A 21,847-nucleotide genomic window follows, 5' to 3' on the forward strand; every position below is an offset into this window, starting at 1 on the left:
CTGGGCCGTCTGCGCGGCACGGGTGGCCTGAGGCAGCCCACGAGCTCTGCAGCGTGCCCTCATCTCCAGTGCCCAGCATGCCACCGCGCGTGCCCGGCTCCGTCAGTGCCCAGGGCCAGGGCCCTGCGGGTCGGCATTCAGGGTCTCTCCGGCCAGGCTGCTCCTGTCATGATGGAGCACTGCGTGCCGGGAGCCGTGGTCTCCAGGGGCTGCTGTATGATGCCACAGAGGTGCCACCCTCAGGGGCCTGGCAAGTCACCAGCGTGGCCCTCGGCTGAAGCCTGAGATCTGGGTGCAGCTCAGACCCAGACCCCCGCCTCGGTCAGCCCCCGAGCCTGCCCCCTCCCGTCCCACGCCAGCCGGCAGTGGGGACAGAGCCTCCCCCCTGCCCGCTCTCCAGCCCTGGGCTGACCGCTCCCTCCGGGTCCCTCGGCCAGGTACTGGAGGGAAACTTCGACAGTCACACGCCGGTGCAGAGGGAGCTGCGCCCCCTGATCCTCGCCCGCTACCTGCGGCTGGTGCCTGTGGAGTATCACCGGAGCATCCACCTGCGCATGGAGGCGCTGGGCTGCCCCTGGAGTGAGTGCTGCTCCCCCCGAGATCGGGGGTGGGGGGCTCTGTGACCCTGTGGGGCCGGGCTGGGGAGCATGAGGGGGGCCTGTGACCCAGCAGGGTGGGGACAGGGAGCAGGGGGGCCTGTAACCTGGCAGGGCTGGAGAGCATGAGGGGGCCTGTGACCCTGCGGGGCGGGGACCTGGAGCAGGGTGTCTGTGACCCTGCAGGGCTGAGCTGGGTCCCTGGTACCCCCGGCCGTTGCTCTAGCCTCTCACCCTGGGCTGCTCTCCCCGTCCTCCGGAGCACCTTTCTCTGGATCCTGCACAGGCTGATGCCCCCCACTCTGGGCTCCGGCCCCTGGGGGCACCTTGCAGGCCCTGCCAGGGGAGGGGTGGGTAGTGCCAGGCCTCGGCCTTGCCCTCCCCCATGGGGCGACAGAGCAGGCAGCCCAGCTCCACCTGGGCCCAGCCTTGCGCTGAGTTTATTTGGGGCTGAGCCTCGCCTCGCCTGCTCCGTTCCCTGCTCAGGGGTCCCTCCCTGCATCTGCCCAGCCCCGACCAGTGCCAGGCTGCAGGGCAGAGTCCCGGGCTCTGGGGAGAAAAAGGCCCCGTGATTGCCTAGCCCGTCACTGCCGATGGCCTGAGCTGCTGGTGCTGGGCGAACCACGTGCAGGGAGCTGCCGGGCCTGGGGCAGGGGGCAAGTGCCCGGGGGTCAGTCAGGGCACCGCAGGAAGGGACAGTTGGGCCGAGTCCCCAGGAAAACATCCCATTAGTCAGGGAATCCTTGCCGGGGGGGCGGGGGGCTGGAGAGAGCCTGGAGCAGAGAGAGCCAGAACTGCCCTGGCGGCTGGGCATGGACGGGCGAGGGGCCACCGGCGGCCTGCCCCGGGCTCTGCCCACGCGGGTGTGAGTGACTCAGACCCTGAGGAGAGGATCCCCCGCGGGAGGTTCCCCCATGGCCCAGCTCCGTCGCCCGTTCCCAGGCGCCCCCCGATAGCCATTCCCTCGCCCCCGGGGGATGTGCCCTAGAGACCAGCAGGCACGTGTTCCCCCCACCCCCACCCTATGGAGGCTTCTCTGAGCCCTTTCCATCTCCCCAGCCCCCGCCATGTCTCCTGCTCTCCCCTGAGCCCCATTTCCCAGCACTGCCAGCTGCGGGCACCTCTCCCATAGGGCCAGGCACCCTGGGCACGACAGGTGGGGCCCGGAGCCTTCCCCGTTGAGCTGTCTCGTCTCTGCCCCCGAGTCCAGCCTCTGCCCTGGGGAGACCGGAGTGCACGACTCTGCCTGGGGTCGGGGTCCCCGGGACTGGGGCGTGCTGCTGGTGGGGGATGGTGGGGGCCTCGGGGCGCTGTGTGAAGCCCCTGCGGCCCCCTGTGATGGCAGGGCCGGCTGCAGGGCCTTCCTGGGCGAGCAGGGATGTGCTAGGTGGGGGGGCAGGATGGGGAGGCTTAGGGGGCAGGACGTGGGAATCTAGGGGGCAGGAGGGGGGACCCAGAGCAGCTCAGCCAGCACCATGGCCCTCCCACTGATCAGTTCCTTCTCCCTCTCCCCAAGGTGCTGCTCCACTGGGGCCCAGGCCCACCTCTGAGCAGCCCCTGCTCCCCACGGCGACTCTGGTCCCAGGATCCAGGATTCCCAGCACAGTCAATGAGAGCCGTGAGGCCAAACCCACGGGCCAGCCAGTGAAGCCGCCAGGCACCATGGCAGCAGGTGAGAGTGGGCCGGGAGCAGGGCAAAGAGACGTGGCACCGGGTGCTGGGTCCCCATTAGAGAGCAGGAGTGTCCGAGTCACTGGGAATGGACAGGCCCGGCCCGTCCTGCCAGCAGCCCCACAGTCCCCAAACCAGCCCTGCGCCTGCTGCCCCAGGGGGTGGTGTCACGGATCCCCAGCGTCGGGGCTACAGCTGTGTCCAGGAGGAGCCCCCTCGCAATGTCAGACCCCAAGGGGTCCTGGGGGAGCCTCTTCTGCTCCACAGGGACCGACAGGCCTAGCCCGGACCTGCAGCAACCCTCAGGCAGCCTGGGAAGCCCGGAGCTGAGCCCTGGATGGTCAGAGCACCCTCTCTCCTGGCCAGCCCAGAGCGCAGCCCTGCTGTCAGGACCCCCACTGATGATGCTGCCTGTCTCTGTCTGACCCCCTGGGTCAGACCCCAAGGTAGGGAGCCTCAACTCCTTCCCGCAGCCAGCTTCTCTCATCCCCCTGCACTTCCCAGCCCTTAGCTCTCCAGCCGGGTCTGTGCCCAGATTCCCTGTGCCCAGGTCCAGGGGCTGGGGCTGCCATTGTCTGTTCGGGTTTTCCATTGATCTGGGGCAGCCTCAGCCAGTCCTTCCTGACGGCCTGTCCAGTTGGCTCAGCCAGCTTGGTGACCCCCACATACCTCCGTATCTCAGGTGGGGAGGGGGGAGGCAGGCGGGGCTGAGGCAGGAGGAAGGTGGGGCTGCGGGGAGGAAGGTGGGGCTGGGTGGGAGGCTGGCAGGGCTGGGGCGAAGGCAGGCGGGGTTGGGTGAAGACAGGTGGGTCTGGGGGGAGGCAGGCGGGGCTGCGGGGAGGAAGGTGGGGCTGGGTGGGAGGCTGGTGGGGTTGGGCGAAGACAGGCGGGGCTGGGGCGAAGGCAGGCGGGGTTGGGCGAAGACAGGTGGGTCTGGGGGGAGGCAGGCGGGGCTGCGGGGAGGAAGGAGGGGCTGGGTGGGAGGCTGGTGGGGTTGGGCGAAGACAGGTGGGTCTGGGCGGAGGCAGGCGGGGCTGTGGGGGAGGCAGGTGGGTCTGGCCGAAGTCAGGGTGACTGGCCCAGCCCGTCACTGACACGTTTTCTCTCTCTGGCTCACCCAGGGAAGGAGCCGGGCACCGTGCCAACGCTGGGGACGACAGGGCCTGCAGGGGACATGCGCAGGCCTGGAGCAGCTGGCCCCGAGGTGCCCCACCTGAGCACAGCTCGGCCTTGGTGGGGCACTGGGACGCCTGGCCTTGTGGAGGAATCCAGGCGCTCCAGAGCTCCCGGCGTGGCAAGCCCAGAGCCCGGGCGCCCGGGGGAGATGCCCACTGCCTGGTCCCCAGGGACTCCTGGGCTCTTCTGGGCAGGGACAACCTCTCCGGGGAGCCCACGCCTGCTGGGCCCCACCCTGCCGGGCATGGCGGCTGTGACTGTGTCGGCAGCCGGTCCTGGGCCTGGCACCACGGGGCTGCCTGGGCTGCACACTGGCCCCTCCCAGCCTGGCAGGCCTGGGCTGGCCACCACTCTGGCTGGTAAGCAGGGGGCCGGTGCTGGGGGGAGGGCAGGGCCGTGGATGGGCCGTGGCAGAGCTGTGGCCGGGAGCTTGCCAGCTGAGCAGGGATGGGCGGGGGGTGACCCCCAAGGAGAACCCAGCCATTGCAGGGAGCGGAGCTGCTGACCCCTGTGGGGGAGCTGCCCTGCGAAACCCTGCCCATTAAACAGCTGCTGGCCTCTCTAAGGCGGGCCTTACCCACGTGCCCCAGCCTGGGCACCTCCTCCCACCGTTCCGAGTTCCCCTGGACCCTGCCTGGCTCCGCGACTCTGCAGATAGTCTGTGCCCTCCAGGGGAGCAGCCCTGGGCCTGCCGAGATCCAGCCCCGCGCAGTGGGGCAGAGCTGCGACCCTGTCCCCTAAGGATGCCACGCGTGAGGGGCTACTGGGGACAGGATAGCTCTGCGCTGGGCACCCCGCAGGGGGTTCAGTGCCAGCCCCCCAGCCCGTGTGTTCTTCCAGCAGGGCTGCCCTTCCCCCGGCTCCTCTGCACCCAGGGCCAGTTTGCCTGCGAGGTGCTGGGCTGCGTGGAGGCCGCCTTCGTGTGCGACGGGCAGGAGGACTGCCTGGACGGGTCAGACGAGTGGCACTGCGGTGAGTGGGGAGAGGGATGGGGCCAGACCCTCATAGCCACCCCACAATGGAGCTGGACACCCTGGATTTGACCTGGGGGCTCGCCTGGCGCCAGATCCTCCCAGCACCCTGGCCCCCGTCACAGACCCACAGGAGCGGGGCTATGGCCCCAGCTTTGGAACGGTCTTTGGGAGGCCCCTCAGTGTGCCAGACCTGGCTCTTGCTCTGTCCCCCACCTCTTTTTGTTTGTGTTCCCAGGCCTGGCCCTCAAGGCTCCTCCTTGCTATTTGTTCCCCAGCTGGTGGGCGGGGGTTAGTTGCTAGGTACCAAATGTCCCAGTGGTTGGCTTTGCCATTGTCTTCAGGGACCCTCCATTGACCTGGCCCCCAACCCCAGACAGCCAGGTGTGAGCCACATCTGCCTCCCTGGGCCTCTGGGAAGAGCCACCAGCCCTTTCCCTTTCCAACCGCCTGGGGGAAACTGAGGCACCCACCATGTTCATACAAAACATTACAGAAAATTACCACCCCCTAAGGCCCTGCTTGGGGGCCTCTGTGGAGTAAGTGGGACTGTCAGCCCCGCTCCTGGGGCCTGTGGGGTTCAGCATTGAGCCCCCTTCGCGGACTGCCAGTGTGGGGCTAGGGCCCACTCCTGATGTGGGCAGGAATTAGACCAGGACCAGCCCAGCGGGTCACACATGGGCAAAGGCTGGCGAGGCTGGCCTAGGAGCTGCCAGGCTGGGCTCCCAGGGGCTGGAGGCGGGCGGCTCCTCGCTGAGCGAATGGGGCTCGGTGCCTGCGGGCTGGGGGCGCTGGGCCAGGCCCACGGGTCGGTGTTAGCCCTGGCAGGTGGTAGCTGAGGGCCGGGCCAGACGCCCCCCTCACTTCTCTCCTGTGGGCGGCTGCCTGTCTCTGCAGGAGGCCCCACCGCCTTGGCCGTCCCCATCGCCACCCTGGCCTCCCCGACCGGGCGGCCCAGCGTCTGCTCTGCCAAGCAGCTGTCCTGTGGCAGCGGGGAGTGCCTGGCCCTGGAGAAGCGCTGCGACCTGCACCCGGACTGCCAGGACGGCTCTGACGAGAGCAGCTGTGGTACGTGCCGGGCTCCTGCTCCGGGCGCTCGGCCCTGGGCCTGTCCCCCTGGAACCTCCCAGCGACGCTTGGGGAGCTGCCTGAACCTCGGAGCAGGGAGCCAGGCCTGCCCGACCTCCAACAGCCGCCCCCTGCCCTCCCACTGGCTCCATCTCCAGCAGGCACAGCCATGGCTGCTGCGGTCTGGTGCCAGGGGCCAGGCTCTGGAGCTGTCCGGTTCCGGCAGATCCTGGCCATGGGAGCCCTGGTGGCCCTGGGGCCAGCACCACGAGCCCCAGCCTGCATGGCCCCCGGCTGGGGCCCGGACTAGACAAGGCGAGGCTGGATCCCAGGGCGCTGGGTCCGGCTGGGGAAATGTCCCGGGGTGCAGCGGGGCTGGCCGGAGCCCTTGGCACCCCCATCTCTAAGGCCTGTCTCCTGCCCCGCCAGTGGACTGCATCCTGTCTCCCTGGAGCGGCTGGAGCGAGTGCAGCCGGTCGTGCGGGCTGGGCATCACCTTCCGCCAGCGGGACCTGCTCCGGAACGCCCTGCCCGGGGGTCAGTGTGAACGCAACGAGTTCGACAGCCGCTCCTGCTTCCTCCGGGCCTGCCCAGGTGAGCCCCCAGCCTGCCCCCTGGGGAGCAGAGACCCCTGCCCTGCCCGCCAAGACCCCCGCCCGCTGCGCCCCCTGGGGAGCAGAGACCCCTGCCCACCCGCTTTGCCCCTTGGGGAGCAGAGTTCCCCACCCGCCATGCCCCCCTGGGAAGCAGAAACCCCTGCTGTGCCCACTGCGCCCCCTGGGGAGCAGGGACCCCGCCCCACCTGCCTGCTCCCTCTGCACAGCCCCTCATAGCTGGGGATAGAGGCTCAGCCCCCTCCTCAGCACACAGCCCCCATCTACTGAGCCCCATGGCCCAGCCCTGCCGCTCGGGCAAGGGCTGGGCTGCCAGGGTCTGGGCCCCACTCCTGCCCTGCTGGACCCAGCCAGCCGCCCTTCCCGGCCTCTGCACTTTGCCTAGCTGCTGTTGGAGGCATCCGGGGAACGTGGACCACCCCCCCCGGCAGTGGACCTCACTGTGTGGGACTGTCCCACGGGGAGCTGCCCCCAGCCTTGCGAGCATCGCTGGCGGCCGGTGGCAGGGCGCGGGGCCCTCGCCTGTCGCAAGGTCGGGCGGGGGGAGGGGAATCCGGCGTGGCATGGGGCCAGGCCAGCGGGGCTGAGAGCAGGCCAGGGCTCTCCAGCTCTGTGCTCACCCCGTCCCTGCCCCTTCTCTGGGTCAGTGAATGGCACCTGGGCCCCCTGGGGCGAGTGGTCGGACTGCGACGCCGAGTGCCGGGGCGGAGTGCGGAGCCGCACGAGGAGCTGCGCTGACCCCCCGCCCAAGAACGGGGGCCAGCCCTGCCCCGGCGACGCCGTGCAGACAGAGCCCTGCAACCTGCAGCCCTGCGGGGATGCCCGCGGTAAGCAAAGAGCGGCAAAGGCGGGGAAGGGCTATGGGGGGGGATGAGGGCCCATGGGTCTGCGTGGGGAATGCTGGGGGAGGACGTGGAGTGGGAATGGGGGGCACTGGGAGGGGTGTGTGGGGCAGCTGGAGGGTCTGGGCCTGACTGCCTTGCGCCCCTCCAGACTGTGGCCCCGAGATGGTGCACGTGCAGGCAGGGGACTGCGAGAGGGGCCTGGTGGCGCCGTGCCCCCAGTCTTGCCGGGAGCTGAACGCCGAGAGGAGCTGCCACAGCCGCTGTGTGGAGGGTGAGCGGCGCAGGGGGGCGCTGGGGGGCAGGGGAGGGGCGGCAGGGCATCAGCGAGAGCGCAGGGGCCCTGGCCAATGGCTCCGTCCTTCACATCCCCGGCTGTCGCCCGGCCTGGCCCCGGCGGCCCCCTCCCCATCCACCCCGGCCTCTCAGCCGGCCGGGACTGAGTCTCCCCCAGGCCTGGGAGGCGATGGCCTCGGGTGCCCTCCGTGTACCGGCGCCCAGCCCACAGCCCCGCTGCCTGGAGTCCTGGGGCTTCTCTCTGGCGGGTGACTCTGGGTCCCTGCTGGGTGACCCGATCCCTGGGCGCCGAGGGTCCACCAGGCCCGCGCCCCCCGGCCTCACTGCGTCCGGCTGGCGTTGGCAGGCTGCCGGTGCCCGCCGGGACTCTACCTGCAGGAGGGCGGCTGCGTGAACGTCAGCCAGTGCCACTGTGACTTCAGCCAGGAGCGGCGCCTCCCCGGGGAGATGTTCCTGCACGACAACTGCAGCCAGTGGTGAGTGCCGGGGGGCTGGGCTCTGGGGCCCCCGGACGGCCCCTCGCGGGCGTCGGCCCTGCCTGCGCTGCCCCCCGCCTGCCCGTGCGCCCTGCTGCCCCCAGGCTGCCGCATCGGGGCGCTGCTCGCCCTGCGCCCACTCCCCACGCTCTGCCCGCCCTGACGGGGCCTGGGCTCCTCCCCCTCGGCTCGCTCCGCACGCCCTGCGCCCGCTCCCCACGCTCTGCCCGCCCTGACGGGGCCTGGGCTCCTCCCCCTCGGCTCGCTCCGCACGCCCTGCGCGCCCTCCTGAAGCTCTGCCCGCCCTGACGGGGCCTGGGCTCCTCGCCCTCGGCTCGCTCCGCATGCCCTGCGCCCGCTCCCCACGCTCTGCCCGCCCTGACGGGGCCTGGGCTCCTCGCCCTCGGCTCGCTCCGCACGCCCTGCGCCCGCTCCCCACGCTCTGCCCGCCCTGACGGGGCCTGGGCTCCTCGCCCTCGGCTCGCTCCGCACGCCCTGCGCCCGCTCCCCACGCTCTGCCCGCCCTGACGGGGCCTGGGCTCCTCGCCCTCGGCTCGCTCCGCACGCCCTGCGCCCGCTCCCCACGCTCTGCCCGCCCTGACGGGGCCTGGGCTCCTCGCCCTCGGCTCGCTCCCCACGCTCTGCCCGCCCTGACGGGGCCTGGGCTCCTCGCCCTCGGCTCGCTCCGCACGCCCTGCGCCCGCTCCCCACGCTCTGCCCGCCCTGACGGGGCCTGGGCTCCTCCCCCTCGGCTCGCTCCGCACGCCCTGCGCGCGCTCCCCACGCTCTGCCCGCCCTGACGGGGCCTGGGCTCCTCCCCCTCGGCTCGCTCCGCACGCCCTGCGCGCGCTCCCCACGCTCTGCCCGCCCTGACGGGGCCTGGGCTCCTCGCCCTCGGCTCGCTCCGCACGCCCTGCGCGCGCTCCCCACGCTCTGCCCGCCCTGACGGGGCCTGGGCTCCTCCCCCTCGGCTCGCTCCGCACGCCCTGCGCGCGCTCCCCACGCTCTGCCCGCCCTGACGGGGCCTGGGCTCCTCCCCCTCGGCTCGCTCCGCACGCCCTGCGCGCGCTCCCCATGCTCTGCCCGCCCTGACGGGGCCTGGGCTCCTCCCCCTCGGCTCGCTCCGCACGCCCTGCCCCTGGCCTGCCCTGGGCACTGTGCCCACAGCAGCCCTCCTGCCCCCAGCATGTTGCACCCACCAGACACACCCCTGGGTGCTCCCCAACAGCCCTGCCCCGTCGCTCTGTGTGGCGCTCCCTGGCACTGTCCCTTGGGCTCTGGCTCAGCGCGGGGCCGGCCCTGCCGAGTGCCGGGCAGCAGCATCTGTGCCCAGGGCTGCTGGAGTGTGGGTCAGTGCTAGGCCTCATGGCAGCCCCGGCCGGCCGATGGCCCTGCGGCCCCCACTGAGTGCGCCGCACGTGCGGCAGGGAGCCCTGGGCCCAGGCCCCCTGACCCTGCGTCTCCTCTCCCCAGCGTGTGCCTGGACGGGGTGGTGACATGCGACGACCTGGCCTGCCCCGTTAACTGCGGCTGGTCGGCCTGGTCCCCGTGGACACCCTGCGACCGCAGCTGCGGAGTCGGCATGCGGGAGAGATTCAGGTGCAGAGGGGGAAGTGCATGGACCCCGCCGGGTGGGCACCGCCCTGGGACCCTCCCACAGCAGGAGACCCCCAAGAAAACCAGACACTGCGGGGCTGGGAGTAGGGACTCAGTAGGGCCCACGCTGGGAGCGCTGGCCTGAGTGCCATGCTAGGGGTGCCGTCCTGCAGGGGCTCGGCAGGGGCTGTCTCCTGTCACAAGCAGTGCTGGGATGGGGGGCGCGAGGGAGCAGGGCGGGGGCTTGGTGGGAGCGCTGGGCAGCAGGGAGCGGGGCGGGGCTCAGTAGGGGGTGCTGTGTGTAGGGGGGCTCAGTAGGGGGCGCTCTCCCCTCAGTCAGTGCTGACCCCAGTGCAGCACTAGGGGGCGCTGTGCTCTGGGGTGTGCCGGCTTTCAGGGGGGATTTCAAACTCAGCGGTGACCCCTCGGTCCCCTCCGGTCTGCCCCGTCCGTGTCGCCCGAATTCTCTCGTTGGCCCCGTGTCCTGGCACGGGGGCAGCGATTCCTGCGGGCAGCACGGGGTCCCTGTGGGCAGGGGGCGCCTCGACATGCCCGCTCAGCCTCCCCGCTGCCGGGAAGCAGGATCCTGCAGGAGGAGAATCAGGGTCCCCCCTCGCTGTGGCGTTGCCGGGGGGCCGTGGGCTGCAGCGCCCTGGCACCCGTGGCAGGTGTTGCCGTGGTGCAGCACCCAGCTGTGCTGCCCCCTGGCGATCGCTCTCCCTAACTACCTGCCCCCACCTCCCCAGATCCCCCACCAACCCGGCACCTGCCAACGGCGGAGCCCCGTGCGAGGGGGACGCACAGCAAGTCCGCGAGTGCCACACGGCCTGTGTCTCCGGTACGTACACCGCGCCCGGCCCCGGGGCAGCCTGCGGGGAGGGGACAGGGTCCCTCTGTCCTGGCACGTGTTGCCCTGGGTCGTAGGGCAGCACTCCTTCTGGGGTAGTGCAGAGCAGCCTGGGCGTGGAACCCAGGCGTCCGGGCAGCTCTGCCAGCTGGCGTTGGAGATGACAACTGGCCCAATCCTCCCATTGTGCCACCAGTTGAGAACAGAACATGCCCTGCCTGGCCCTCCGCCCTGGCCTGGGGCACCGCTGTCCTCCCTGTCCTCGGGCGCCAGAGCCTGAGCCCGGGGGCCCGTCCCTGGGGTTTGTCCATAGCCCCCCTGATGTCACAGCCGGGCAGTGCTGATCAGCCCTGTCCCCCACCCCATCCCCCCGTGATCCCCAGAGCCCACCGGCCCCTGGAGCGACTGGACGCCCTGGTCCCCCTGCTCCAAGACCTGCTTCTACGATGTGGACCATGTCGGCGTGAGGAAGCGGTTCCGTCACTGCAACGACACCGGGGAGGGCGCTGGGCGATGCCAGGGGGCACCCGTGCAGGAGGAGCAGTGTGACACACCGCCCTGCCCCGGTGAGAGCCCAGCTGGAGGGAGGGATGGACGGGAGACAAAGGGCCATAGCAGTGTCTAAGGGGGCTTGTGGGGGCAGCCCTCGAGGAGGGTGGGGGATCCATGGGCGGGGTTCTAGGCTCTGAGGAAGGAGGGGGATCCATGGGCGGGGTTCTAGACCACAAGGATGGAGGGGGATCCATGGGTGGGGTTCTAGGCTCTGAGGAAGGAGGGGGATCCATGGGCAGGGTTCTAGGCTCTGAGGAAGGAGGGGGATCCATGGGCGGGGTTCTAGACCACAAGGATGGAGGGGCTGCTTTGGTGGGGGCAGCCCGTGAGGAGGGACGGGGATCCATGGGTGGGGTTCTAGTGTGTGCAATGAGGAGGGAGGGTTATGTCGGTGGGGGGGGCATTCCCCAAGGATGGCCGGGGTTCCCCAGTTGGGGGTGGCATCCAGGCTGACTCCCACGAGGCCCCTGGCAGGGCTGGGGCAACAGGTGCCAGGACAGGGCTAGGAGCGGCAGCTGGGAGGTTCCCAGTGGGTTTGGCAGAGCCCCTCTTCTGGGGGAGCGGCATGGTGCCGAGGGGACCCCCCAGACCCGGCTCCTGGCCTGCTGAGCTCGTCAGGCCATGCCCTCTGATGTCCCCTGGCAGTGGGAGGCGTCTGGACCCCCTGGACGGCCTGGTCCCGATGCTCCGCTACGTGCGACTCCGGCGTCCAGACCCGCAGCCGCACCTGCTCCAACCCGGCCTACGGAGGGCCCGAGTGCACGGGGCCCCTCGTCCAGACCCGGGACTGCGACAGCCAGCCCTGCCGAGGTGCGGGGGGGCCTCACCCCAGGGGCTGGGCACGGGGCCCTGCCAAGGTGCGGGGGGGCCTCACCCCAGGGGCTGGGCACGGGGCCCTGCCGAGGTGCGGGGGGGCCTCACCCCAGGGGCTGGGCACGGGGCCCTGCCGAGGTACGGGGGGGGGCCTCTCCCAAGAGGCTGGGCACGGGGCCCTGCCGAGGTACAGGGGGGGGGCCTCACCCCAGGGGCTGGGCACGGGGCCCTGCCGAGGTACGGGGGGGGCCTCACCCCAGGGGCTGGGCACGGGGCCCTGCCGAGGTACCGGGCATGGGGCTTATGCTAGTGGGCCAGGACACTAGGCTCTGAAAAGGGGCAGAGCGGGGGGCTCACTCTGATTGGTCCAGGGCATGGTGTGCTGCCGAGCGATGGGGTGCGAGAGCCCTGCCACGGGACAGGATGGTGATGGGGGGAGCTGATGTGACGAAGTGGGACTGTTCTTAATGTTTCCTCTGACTAGTGTGGGGGTGCCTCAGTTTCCCCTGTGCAGTTCTTAAGTATCTAGGGGGTGGGGTAAGGGTGTATGATCATTGCAGAGCCCTAGAGGGCAGGTGTGTGCAGGGGTCTGGAAACAGAGAATGGCCGACACCCCGTTTCCTGGCAACTGATGGCCTGGGCCCTTCCCCCCCCCCCCCCCCCCCTGCAAGGTGAGAGCCGAAGGGTTGGAGAACAAAGGAATCAGGTGCCCTCCTGGCCCGGGAAAGGGACAAAGCCCAGAGGAGGAGGGGCTGGAGGGGGAGTCAGTTTGGGGCTGGCTGGGACATGGAGTGAAGGGCAGACGTGATTGTCTGGCTCACTGGCCCCTAAAATGGACGCAGCTGAGGGGTCCGGTTCTCTGCACCTACAAGCTCTGTGTTAGACCATGTTCCTGTCGTCTAATAAACCTTCTGTTTTACTGGCTGGCTGAGAGTCCCGTCTGACGGCGGAGTTGGGGGGCAGGACCCTCTGGCTTCCCCAGGACCCCGCCTGGGCAGACTCGCTGTGGGAAGCGCACGGAGGGGCAGAGGAGGCTGAATGCTCCGAGGTCAGACCCAGGAAGGTGGGAGCCGGGGGAGCTGTGTGTCCTGCAGACAGGCTGCTCACAGAAGGGAGACTTCCCCAGAGTCCTGCCTGGCTTCGTAGGGAGCAGATCCAGAGCATCGCCCGGGGACTCCGTGACAGCTGACCCCAATGGGGCTGTTACCTGGGGGTCTCTCTCCTGCCCGCCACCCCGGCTGCCTGCCAGGGCCCACCACCTGCCCCCCCGTGGCGAGAGCCCCTGGGGCCCCGCCACGGCTCTGTCTCACCCCCTCTCTCCTCGCAGCACTGTGCCCCGCGCCCATGATCTACCAGACGGCTGAGGAGTGCCGACGAGCAGGGGGCGCCTGCCCGCGGCTCTGCATGGACCAGGGTGCCGGCGTGGAGTGTGCCACCCACTGCTACCAGGGCTGTTACTGCCCCGATGGCCTCTTCCTGCAGAACGACAGCTGTGTGCCGCGGAGCCGGTGCCCGTGCTACCACCGGGGGGCGCTCTACCAGCCGGGCGACACCGCCCCCCGCGACGCCTGCAACAACTGGTACGGCGCCGGCGTCCGGGAGGCCAGGCCCTGCTGCTCAGGGCAGCCACTCCCCACACTGGGCACGAGCCCTGCGCCTGCTCCGGGGTCCCTCCTGCAGCCCGCCTGCCAGGGGCGCCCCGGGGCCTGCTGCGGCCGGGTCTGGGGCGGGCTCTGCGGGTCGCCACCCTGAGCCTCTCCCTGTCTCCCTTGCAGCACCTGCGTGGCCGGGGAGATGGTGTGCGACACGGAGCCCTGCCCAGGTAACGCGGCCCCCCGCCAGGCCCTGCCCACGCTGGCTCTGCGAGCACCAGGGGCTGGGTGGGGCACAGGCTATGGCCAGGCCTGCCCACAGCCCCGGGGAAAGGAGGGCGGGTCTCAGGCCCGTCCCCAGCAGGCAGGGCCCCTCACAGACCTGCCCCCAGGGTGGGCAGCGACTGAGACTGAGGGACGCTAGGGGCTCTGCGGGGTGGGCCAGGGCAGGACGGTCCCCACCAGCCCGGGATAAAGGTAGGGATGGGGCCCCCAGGGCTTTGCGTGGGCAGGGCTGCGGTGCCCACGGGGGCCTAACCCTGCCGTCTCCCCAGTGCACTGCGGCTGGAGCGGCTGGACCGAGTGGAGCTCCTGCAGCCGCAGCTGCAACGTGGGCACCCGGCGGCGTTACCGCTCTGGTTCCGATCCGCCCGCCGCCTTCGGGGGCCGCGACTGCCAGGGCCCCGGCGTGGAGATCGAGTTCTGCAGCCTGCAGCCCTGCAGGGGTGAGTCGGCCAGTGGCTCCCCGCCCCCGGCCCGGGGCCGGAAGGGACTTCCCCAGGGCAGGGGGCTGGGGTGCTCCGCTGCAGCTGTCTGGGCACAGCCCTGCTCTGGGGGCCTGTGCCTGGGGGGGCCCCGGGGCTGGAGCCACAGCGAGGGCCGTGGCACAGGGTGGTGCCCACCCCGGAGCCTGGCAGCCCGCGAAGCCTCCCCACTTCGCCTGCCCTAGGAGGGCTCAGGGTCACTGGGGCCTGGTGGCTCCTGGGGTCGGTGACACTGTGGAGCCTGGGGGCACTCCTGGGTCATTGGGCCTGTGAGGTGGGGTCTCTCAGGCAGTCGGGAGTCTCCAGGGGTCTCTGGCCCTGTGGGGCTGGGTCTCTGGGACAGGGGATGGCTCCTGGGGTCTCTGGCCCTGGGAGATGGGGTCTCTGGGGCAGGGGATGGCTCCTGGGATCTCTGGCCCTGTGGGGTAGGGGGTATCCCCTGGGGTCTCAGACCCTGTGGGATGGGGTCTCTGGGGCAGGGGATGGCTCCTGGGGTCTCTGTCCCTGTGGGATGGGGTCTCTGGGGCAGGGGATGGCTCCTGCGGTCTCTGGCCCTGTTGGTGGGGTCTCTGGAGCAGGGAATGGCTCCTGGGGTCTCTGTCCCTGTGGGATGGGGTCTCTGGAGCAGGGGATGGCTCCTGGGGTCTCAGGCCCTGTGGGGTGGGGTCTCTGCCGCTCCTGGGTCACTGGCCCTGGGGGGTGGGGTCTCTGGGGCAGGGGTTAGCTCCTGGGTCACTGGCCCTGTGGGGTGGGGTCTCTGAGGCAGGGGGTGGCTCCTGGGGTCTCTAGCCCTGTGAGACGGGGTCTCTGGGGTCGGGAGGTCTCCGGTGCGTGTGCCTGAGCTGCCCCCTCTCTCCAGCAGGCTCCGGGGCAGAGTGGGGTCCCTGGTCGGAGTGCTCCGTGCCCTGCGGGGGCGGCTATCAGAACCGCACACGGGGCAGCACCGTCCTGCACCGGATCGAGTTCACCACCTGCAACCTCCACCCCTGCGCCGGTGAGACACTGTCCGTCCGGCCAGCTGGCCCACAGGCTCCCTGGGCATGGGGCTGCAGCCTGAGCTAAGGAGGGCTGTCCAGCCCCGGGCCCACGTCCTCTGGGGCCGGGCTCCCCGCTCCCGCCCTGACGGCCGTACACAGAGCTGCAGCCAGAGTGCCCTGGGACCATACGGCCGGACAGACTGAGTCAGCCCGGGGGCCCCCCAGCCCGGCCCCGGCCCTGCCAGGGGCCAGAGGGAGGTGTAAGAACCCCCTGATAGCGGATGGGGATAATCGCACCCCTGTTTGTGATAGCTAGAGATTGGCTGCAGCGTGAAGCAGCAGGTTTCATTTCCCTTCCCCAAAGCGTGTTATCATTGCAATAACCCTGACTGTTTTTGTTATCCATCACAATGGCCAGCCCCTCCCGAATCTGGCTAAGCTCTTGGCCTCGGGGATTTCATGTGGCAATGAGTTCCACATGCTAATCATGTGTTGCGGAAAAAAGCATTTCCTCTGATCAGTTCTGAATTTCATGTAATGGGATGTCCCCTGTTCCTGTGCTAGGAGTCAGGGGGAACAGACGCCCCCAGGCAGCCCTCCCTAGCTGAGCTGCTGTTTTATATGCAGTGTAGGGGTAGCCGGGTGAGTCCCAGGCTCTGAGAGAGACAAGGTGGGGCAGGTAACAGCTTTTACTGGCCCAGCTTCTGCTGGTGAGAGACAAGCTTTGGAGCCCCACCCAGAGCTGTGTGTGGCTGGAAGACTCTCCCCGACAGAAGCTGGTGCAGTAAGAGATCCTACCTCCCCGACCTTTTCGCTCTTCATTGTACAGATTTGTCTCACGGCCCCTCTGCTCCATCCCCTCCGCCGTCGCTCCAGTCTTCCCTCGCGGAGTTTTCCAGGCCCGTGAGCGTTCTCGTCGCCTTTCACTGGTTCCTGCCAGCTGGGCCCTGGTCTCTGGGACGGGGTGCCCGGGGCGGCCCAGGGGCCAGACAAGGCAGTGCACCTCCCAGCCCTTGGCTCTGCCACGGGGCAGGGAATCCTCCTCGCTCTGGCCGCTGGGTGCCCACATCCGGGGGCTGGGGCTGCCGTTGTCTGCTCAGGTTTTCCATTGGTCTGGGTCGGCCTCGGCCAGTCCTTTGTCAGGGCTCGTCCAGTCGGCTCAGCCTGCTCGGCGACCACCCCCCATCTCTTAGCCTGCCCTGTATCACGGACTCCCAGGACTTGTGTTGTCTCTCGGCTCCGTACGGTCCTTGGGGGAGCCCCCTTCAGTGCGACAGCCCTTCTCAAAAGGCCACCCTCTCTCGCGGGTTAAGCTGTAGACCCCTCCGCCTCCTGGGACTGCACCTCTGAGCCTCCAGCCCACCCGTCTCTCGCCGTGGGCCCCCTCAGGGAGTCCACTCGCCCTGGACCCCCGGGGCCTCCACTCCCAGAGGGAGCAATCCCCCCGATCTCTAGACTGGAGAGACTCTCAGCCAGCGTAACACAGGAGGATTTATTGAGCATCTGAACCCAGCCCAGGAAACTCTCCAGGCCTCAGGCCTGGCCTCCCTCAGCACAGCACATCTAGGTCTGTCCCTCATCCAGGGGGGCCCTAGCTGCTCTCCCCTCCCAGCCCAGAGCCCCCACTTCCAGATGGGCATCTGATATCACCTGCCCCCAAGCCCCACCTCGGTCCTTTGCCTTCTGTCCCAGGTCAACAGGCTGCCTGGGTCTCCTCTCTGCCTCTCCTCCCTTTGACTGGAACCGGCTGGGCAGGTCACCAGGGGGCAGGTCACCAGGGTCCTCTCTCCGCAGCCCTTTGTCCCTGCACTGGCCAGACCCAGCTGTGACTCCTGAGCTGGGCCTCCCGGTCACCAGGTCACCAGTCGTGCTGGGCTACCCATTCTCCAGGCCATTCGCTGGCCCTCTGTAACCACAAACTCCCTCTCCCACCACCTCGTTAAACCAGTAACACCCAGGGAAACTGAGTCCCACCCCCTCTGCATGCAAACCACTGAAAACAAGAAAACCCCCTGCTTCGTCATACCCTGGCAGCAAACGTCGTCCTTTTCCCCACGCTGGGCAGCCGGGCACAGTATAGGGGAAACCGAGGCACACATGGGATTAATATAAAATATTACAAAAAAATCCCGCTTCATCCCAGTGCTCTCTCTGGGTCAGACGAGATGCTCATAACAGTCCCTTCCGGCCACAGAGTTTATGATCCAGTGCAGCACAGGATGACAGGCTGGAAACGGGCAGGGGTGGCTCTGGTTAGTTCTGGGGTGGGAGACCTCCCATGGGCACCAGCTGCTGCGGGGATGGGGGGCTGGTGGAGGGCGCCAAGGAAACCAGCTGATGGGGGGGACCAAGGGACCTGGCTGATAGAAGGAGTCGGTAGGCGGCACCAAGGAACCAGCTGCTGCGGGGGGTTCAGTGGGGGGTGCTCTCCCCTCAGGCAGTGCTGACCCCGGGGCCAGGGGCCGGTGGGCTCCCCGCTCTCCCTGCTGTGCCTCTCTGCCTCTACCTCCCGCTGTCGCCCTGTGCCCAGGTGAGGTGCCCGGCGTCTGCCCAGAGGGGAAGCTGTGGCAGGAATGCGCTGACGCGCCGGCCTCCTGCGCGGAGCTGGGCACGGAGCCCCCTGCTGACAGGCCCTGCCACGCTGGCTGTTACTGCCCCCCCAGCACCGTCCTGCTGGTGAGTGAGAGCCCCCCGCACCCTAGCTCCGCCTCCCCAGGCCTGCCCAGCTGCGGGCACCTGGCCCTGCACAGAGCTGGGGGGGCCCGGACAGGCCGTGGACTCCTGCCCCAAGAGCGGCTCCCACGGGGCAAGGCAGGGTGAGGGGAAGCTGGCGCTCCGTGGATAGGCCAGACACTGCCAGCGTGACACCTTCCCCTGCCAGGAAAGTCCCCTGGAGGGACCGGAGTGGAACGGAGCCGGGGAGGGGGGAGTGTTGGGACCAGGGTTACCTGTCAGGGCTGGGAGCTGTGGGGCCCCCGGCCCTGGCTGGCGCTGGGGCTCTTCGAAGGAGCCTAGAAATGTCGGACTGAAAGTAGGGGTGTGTGCCGAAATTTAACTGTGACGCCATGAGGGGTTGGGGGGCCATGTTCTGTGCCCTGTCCTGGCTCCGGCAGGAGCTCGCTCTCCTCCCCGCGGCCCTGGGGCTGCAGGAGTTCCATGCCTGACAATTATTGGGGGGCCCATGCCCAAGCATGCCCACCCCTGCCTGGAAGGGACCTCAAGAGGTCACCACGTCCAGCCCCTTGCACTGGGGCAGGACCAAGTAACCCTAGCCCAGCCCTGACGGGAGCGTCCAGCCTGTTCTTGAACACCTCCAGTGACGGGGATCCCACATCCACCCTTGGGTGCCTGGTCCAGAGCCGAGCTCCCCTGAGAGCTAGAACGATTCGCCAGCGTGGAGCCCAACTCCCCCTTGCTGCAGATGGACCCATTGCTGCTTGTCCTGCCTCCAGCAGGCAGGGGAACCGTCCTCTTTGTAACCAACCCCCCTTCCTGCCTCCCCCCGCCACCCCAGGCTCTGATCAGCTTCCCCCTCAGGCTTCTGTTCCCAGGACTTGACCCCTCACAGCTCAGGTTTGCTAAACCTTCAATCAGTGTTGTCCTCTCCTCTCAACTCTGCAATTTGGCCACATCTTTCCTGACCTGCGGTGTCTAGAATGGGACCCATGACCTCCCGTGTCACATACCACACTCCTGTGCATACACCCGGAGTGAGATTAGCCCGGTTCACACCTGGGTCGCACTGGTGAGCCACTCTAGCCCCCAGCTCCTCTCCAGCAGCACGGCCACCCATGGGATAGCTGTGGATTTTAACTTTTCTTTCCTAGGTGCAGTAATTTGCACTTGTCTTTATTGAATTTCAGTTTGTTGATCTCAGACCAATTCTCTATTTGGTCAAGATCACTTTGAATTCTAACCCTGTCCTCCGGAGCGGCTGCGGCCCCTCCCAGCCGGGCCTCATCTGGACATGGTATAGCATCCTCTCCTCTCCCTTATCCAAGTCACTAATGAGAGTATTGTCTGGTCCTGGTCCCAGGACTGACCCCTGCGCCCTCCCTGTGTGACCCTGAACCTTTGCTAGCTGCTCTCAGGCCGGTCTCTCAACTAACTGTGCGCCCGTCGTCCCAGCCGCGGGTCCCGTTTCGGTCTGAGCATGCCTGTGGGAGCTCTCACAAGCCACACTGAAAGCAAGCTCTGTGCTGTGCCGTCTGCTTCCAGAATAACCTGTGCGTGGCGGAGTGGGAGTGCCCCTGTGCCGAGGGCGGAGTGCTCTACGCCCCGGGAGACGTGGTGCCCAAGGGCTGTGAGAACTGGTCAGTGCCCTTCTGCAACGCTGCCCCCTTCCCGGGCCGCTTCCTCGGTGCTTCGGCTCTAACCGCTTGCTCTCTCCCCTGCCCAGCTCCTGTGAGGCCGGCCGGATCTCCAACTGCTCCCGGGTGGCCTGTGGGGACGGTGAGAGCTGGCGCTAGGGCTGGGGAGCGCAGCGCTGGCCGCTGACCCGGCCCCCGGCCAGGGAAACCAGTCCAAGAGGCGGGAACCGGACCTGCCCCGTGAGGCCCCACCCCAGCGTCCAGCTGACAGCCTGAGCCATCTCCTGAGTGACACCAGAACGCCCCTTGCCCCGATCCTCCCGCGAGCCCTGCTGAGCCCCTGGCCTGCCGGTCCCTGCCACGCTGAGGCCCACTGGGCTCCCGCATGGAGACCCTGACAGTCCCGGTGACAGTGGGGATGGGTGGCACGTTGCCTGTTGGCGTCTCACCCAGAGCCCCCAGCCCCTCCACGTCATGGAGCGGTGGGTGGCTGGAGCCCATAATGGCATGAGACCACCGAGGGGCTGGCCCCATTCCCAGCGCTGCTCCCCATGGCCGGCAGCTCAAGGCCAACCCCGCTGCGGGCTGCGTGTCCCAGGCTTCAGGCCAGGGCTTGGCCTCACGGGGGGGGGGGCAGCAGTGGGGGGCTGGCAGTGTCCAGGGGCCTGTTGGCTTGGCACGCTCTGGGGCATGGGGCAGCCTCTGACAGCCCCTGTTTCCTCCCGGGCAGTGAGCGGCAGCTGGTCAGACTGGACGCCCTGGAGCGAGTGTTCAGCCTCCTGCGGGCTGGGGCTCCAGAACCGGTACCGGTTCTGCACGGCCCCCCCCCCGTCTGGGTCCAGACTGCCCTGCCGGGGGCCAGAGCGAGAGGAGCAGCCCTGCCACGTCCAGCCCTGCTCCAGTGAGTGTGCCCCCGCCCACCCCGGGAGAGCCCCCCCCTGCTCCAGTGAGTGTGCCCCCACCCGTCCCAGGAGAGCCCCCCCTGCTCCAGTGAGTGTGCCCCCGCCCGTCCCGGGAGAGCCCACCCGCTCCAGTGAGTGTGCCCCTGCCGACCCTGGGAGAGCCCCCGCCCTGCTCTAGTGAGTGTGCCCCCTCCCACCCCAGGAGAGCCCCCGCCCTGCTCCAGTGAGTGTGCCCCGCCCGCCCCGGGAGAGCCCCCCGCCCCGCTCCAGTGAGTGTGCCCCGCCCACCCCGGGAGAGCCCCTCCGCTCCAGTGAGTGTGCCCCGCCCACCCCAGGAGAGCTCCCCGCCCTGCTCCAGTGAGTGTGCCCCCACCCATCCTGGGAGAGCCCCCCGCCCCGCTCCAGTGAGTGTGCCCCACCCGCCCCGGGAGAGCCCCCCCTCCAGTGAGTGTGCCCCGCCCACCCCAGGAGAGCCCCCCGCCCCGCTCCAGTGAGTGTGCCCCGCCCGCCCCGGGAGAGCCCCCCCTCCAGTGAGTGTGCCCCCGCCCGCCCCGGGAGAGCCCCCCCCCCTTGCAGCCAGGCCTGGCAGCACAAGACCCTGCTCCATCTGACCCCGCGGGCGTGTCCCGGTGCCAGGAGCGACCCCAGGGTCTCTGCACTGCTCGCTCTGCCGTACCTGCTGCTGCCAGCCTGGGAGGAGGGGCTGGGAATGGCCCTGGGGGGCTGCAAGCGGCCTGCACATCCCCAGCAGCCCCCTGGGGTGGGGCTGGGGGCTGGTGACATGTGCCCAGTGCTGGGGGACCCTGGCCGGGGGGACGGAGGCTGGGTGAGGAGTGAGGCTTTCCCCAGACACACAGGGGGGCCCCAGGCCAGGGGGGGCAGGGGGCCTGACACCCCCGGCTCTGCCCCAGGGGACGGCGGCTGGAGTGAGTGGAGCCCCTGGACCGAGTGCACCAAGAGCTGCGGGGAAGGGCTGCGGAGCCGGGCCCGAGCCTGCGACAGCCCCGCCCCGCTGGGCCACGGCGACTACTGCGAGGGGCCCCCCGCCCAGGTGGAGGCCTGCCGCCCGGGGCAGTGCCCAGGTACGTGGGGGGCGGATCCGAGAGCAGGCAGCCCCACCGGAGCGTGCCATGGGGGAGGGCAGCTATCCCTGTGGGGGAACCCCCGGACCCCTCCCATGGCTAAGGGGTGAGACAACAGGGGAAGCTCTATACAAGCACCACAGCCCCCTGGGGCTTCAGCAAATGGGGGTGCCTCACTAGGGGGCCCCAATGCCCTAGCATGGTGCTGTGGGGTGCTGGGCTGCGGGGAGCGGGGCGGGGGCTGCGGGGATGTGGCGGGAGCTGCGGGGAGTGGGGTGGGGGATCAGCAGGGGATGGGGGCCATGGGGAGCAGGGTGGGGGCTCGGCAGGGGGTGGGGGCTGTGGAGAGCAGGGTGGGGGCTCGGCAGGGGGTGGGGGCTGTGGAGAGCGGGGCGGGGGCTCGGCAGGGGGTGGGGGGCCGTGGGGAGCTGGACGGGGACTCGGCAGGGGGCGCTGGGCTGTGGGGAGCAGGGTGGGGGCTCGGCAGGGGGTGGGGGCTGTGGGGAGCAGGGTGGGGGCTCGGCAGGGGGTGGGGGCTGCAGGGAGCTGGATGGGGGCTCGGCAGGGGGTGGGGGCTGCGGGGAGTGGGGCGGGGGCTCAGCAGGGGGCGGGGGCCGTAGGGAGCGGGATGTGGCTGGTGCCCCACAGCACGTCCCTGCTGACCTAGGTCTGTGCTGTGGGAGGTGCCCGGGCCGAGGTGC

The 21,847-nt window shown here is 69.5% G+C and overlaps 1 protein-coding gene across 1 annotated transcript in view; it reads left to right on the top strand.

Moving 5' to 3' along the window:
• LOC140906204 (SCO-spondin-like) overlaps nucleotides 1-21,847 on the top strand; it is a 123,038-nt gene that overhangs the window by 61,695 nt on the left and 39,496 nt on the right. Inside the window, exons 50-70 of the mRNA XM_073329696.1 lie at nucleotides 438-579; nucleotides 2,113-2,268; nucleotides 3,389-3,802; nucleotides 4,284-4,415; nucleotides 5,312-5,482; nucleotides 5,912-6,076; nucleotides 6,744-6,923; nucleotides 7,090-7,212; nucleotides 7,582-7,711; nucleotides 9,185-9,310; nucleotides 10,054-10,145; nucleotides 10,538-10,720; nucleotides 11,352-11,516; nucleotides 12,847-13,099; nucleotides 13,295-13,341; nucleotides 13,666-13,836; nucleotides 14,735-14,869; nucleotides 17,383-17,528; nucleotides 19,071-19,165; nucleotides 19,252-19,304; nucleotides 19,893-20,063. Coding sequence (XP_073185797.1) covers nucleotides 438-579; nucleotides 2,113-2,268; nucleotides 3,389-3,802; nucleotides 4,284-4,415; nucleotides 5,312-5,482; nucleotides 5,912-6,076; nucleotides 6,744-6,923; nucleotides 7,090-7,212; nucleotides 7,582-7,711; nucleotides 9,185-9,310; nucleotides 10,054-10,145; nucleotides 10,538-10,720; nucleotides 11,352-11,516; nucleotides 12,847-13,099; nucleotides 13,295-13,341; nucleotides 13,666-13,836; nucleotides 14,735-14,869; nucleotides 17,383-17,528; nucleotides 19,071-19,165; nucleotides 19,252-19,304; nucleotides 19,893-20,063 — 3,250 coding nt within the window. The remainder of the gene's footprint in view (nucleotides 1-437; nucleotides 580-2,112; nucleotides 2,269-3,388; nucleotides 3,803-4,283; nucleotides 4,416-5,311; nucleotides 5,483-5,911; nucleotides 6,077-6,743; nucleotides 6,924-7,089; nucleotides 7,213-7,581; nucleotides 7,712-9,184; nucleotides 9,311-10,053; nucleotides 10,146-10,537; nucleotides 10,721-11,351; nucleotides 11,517-12,846; nucleotides 13,100-13,294; nucleotides 13,342-13,665; nucleotides 13,837-14,734; nucleotides 14,870-17,382; nucleotides 17,529-19,070; nucleotides 19,166-19,251; nucleotides 19,305-19,892; nucleotides 20,064-21,847) is intronic.

The sequence above is a fragment of the Lepidochelys kempii genome, chromosome 2 (genome assembly GCF_965140265.1).
Source record: "Lepidochelys kempii isolate rLepKem1 chromosome 2, rLepKem1.hap2, whole genome shotgun sequence".
Taxonomy (NCBI): Eukaryota; Metazoa; Chordata; order Testudines; family Cheloniidae; genus Lepidochelys; species Lepidochelys kempii.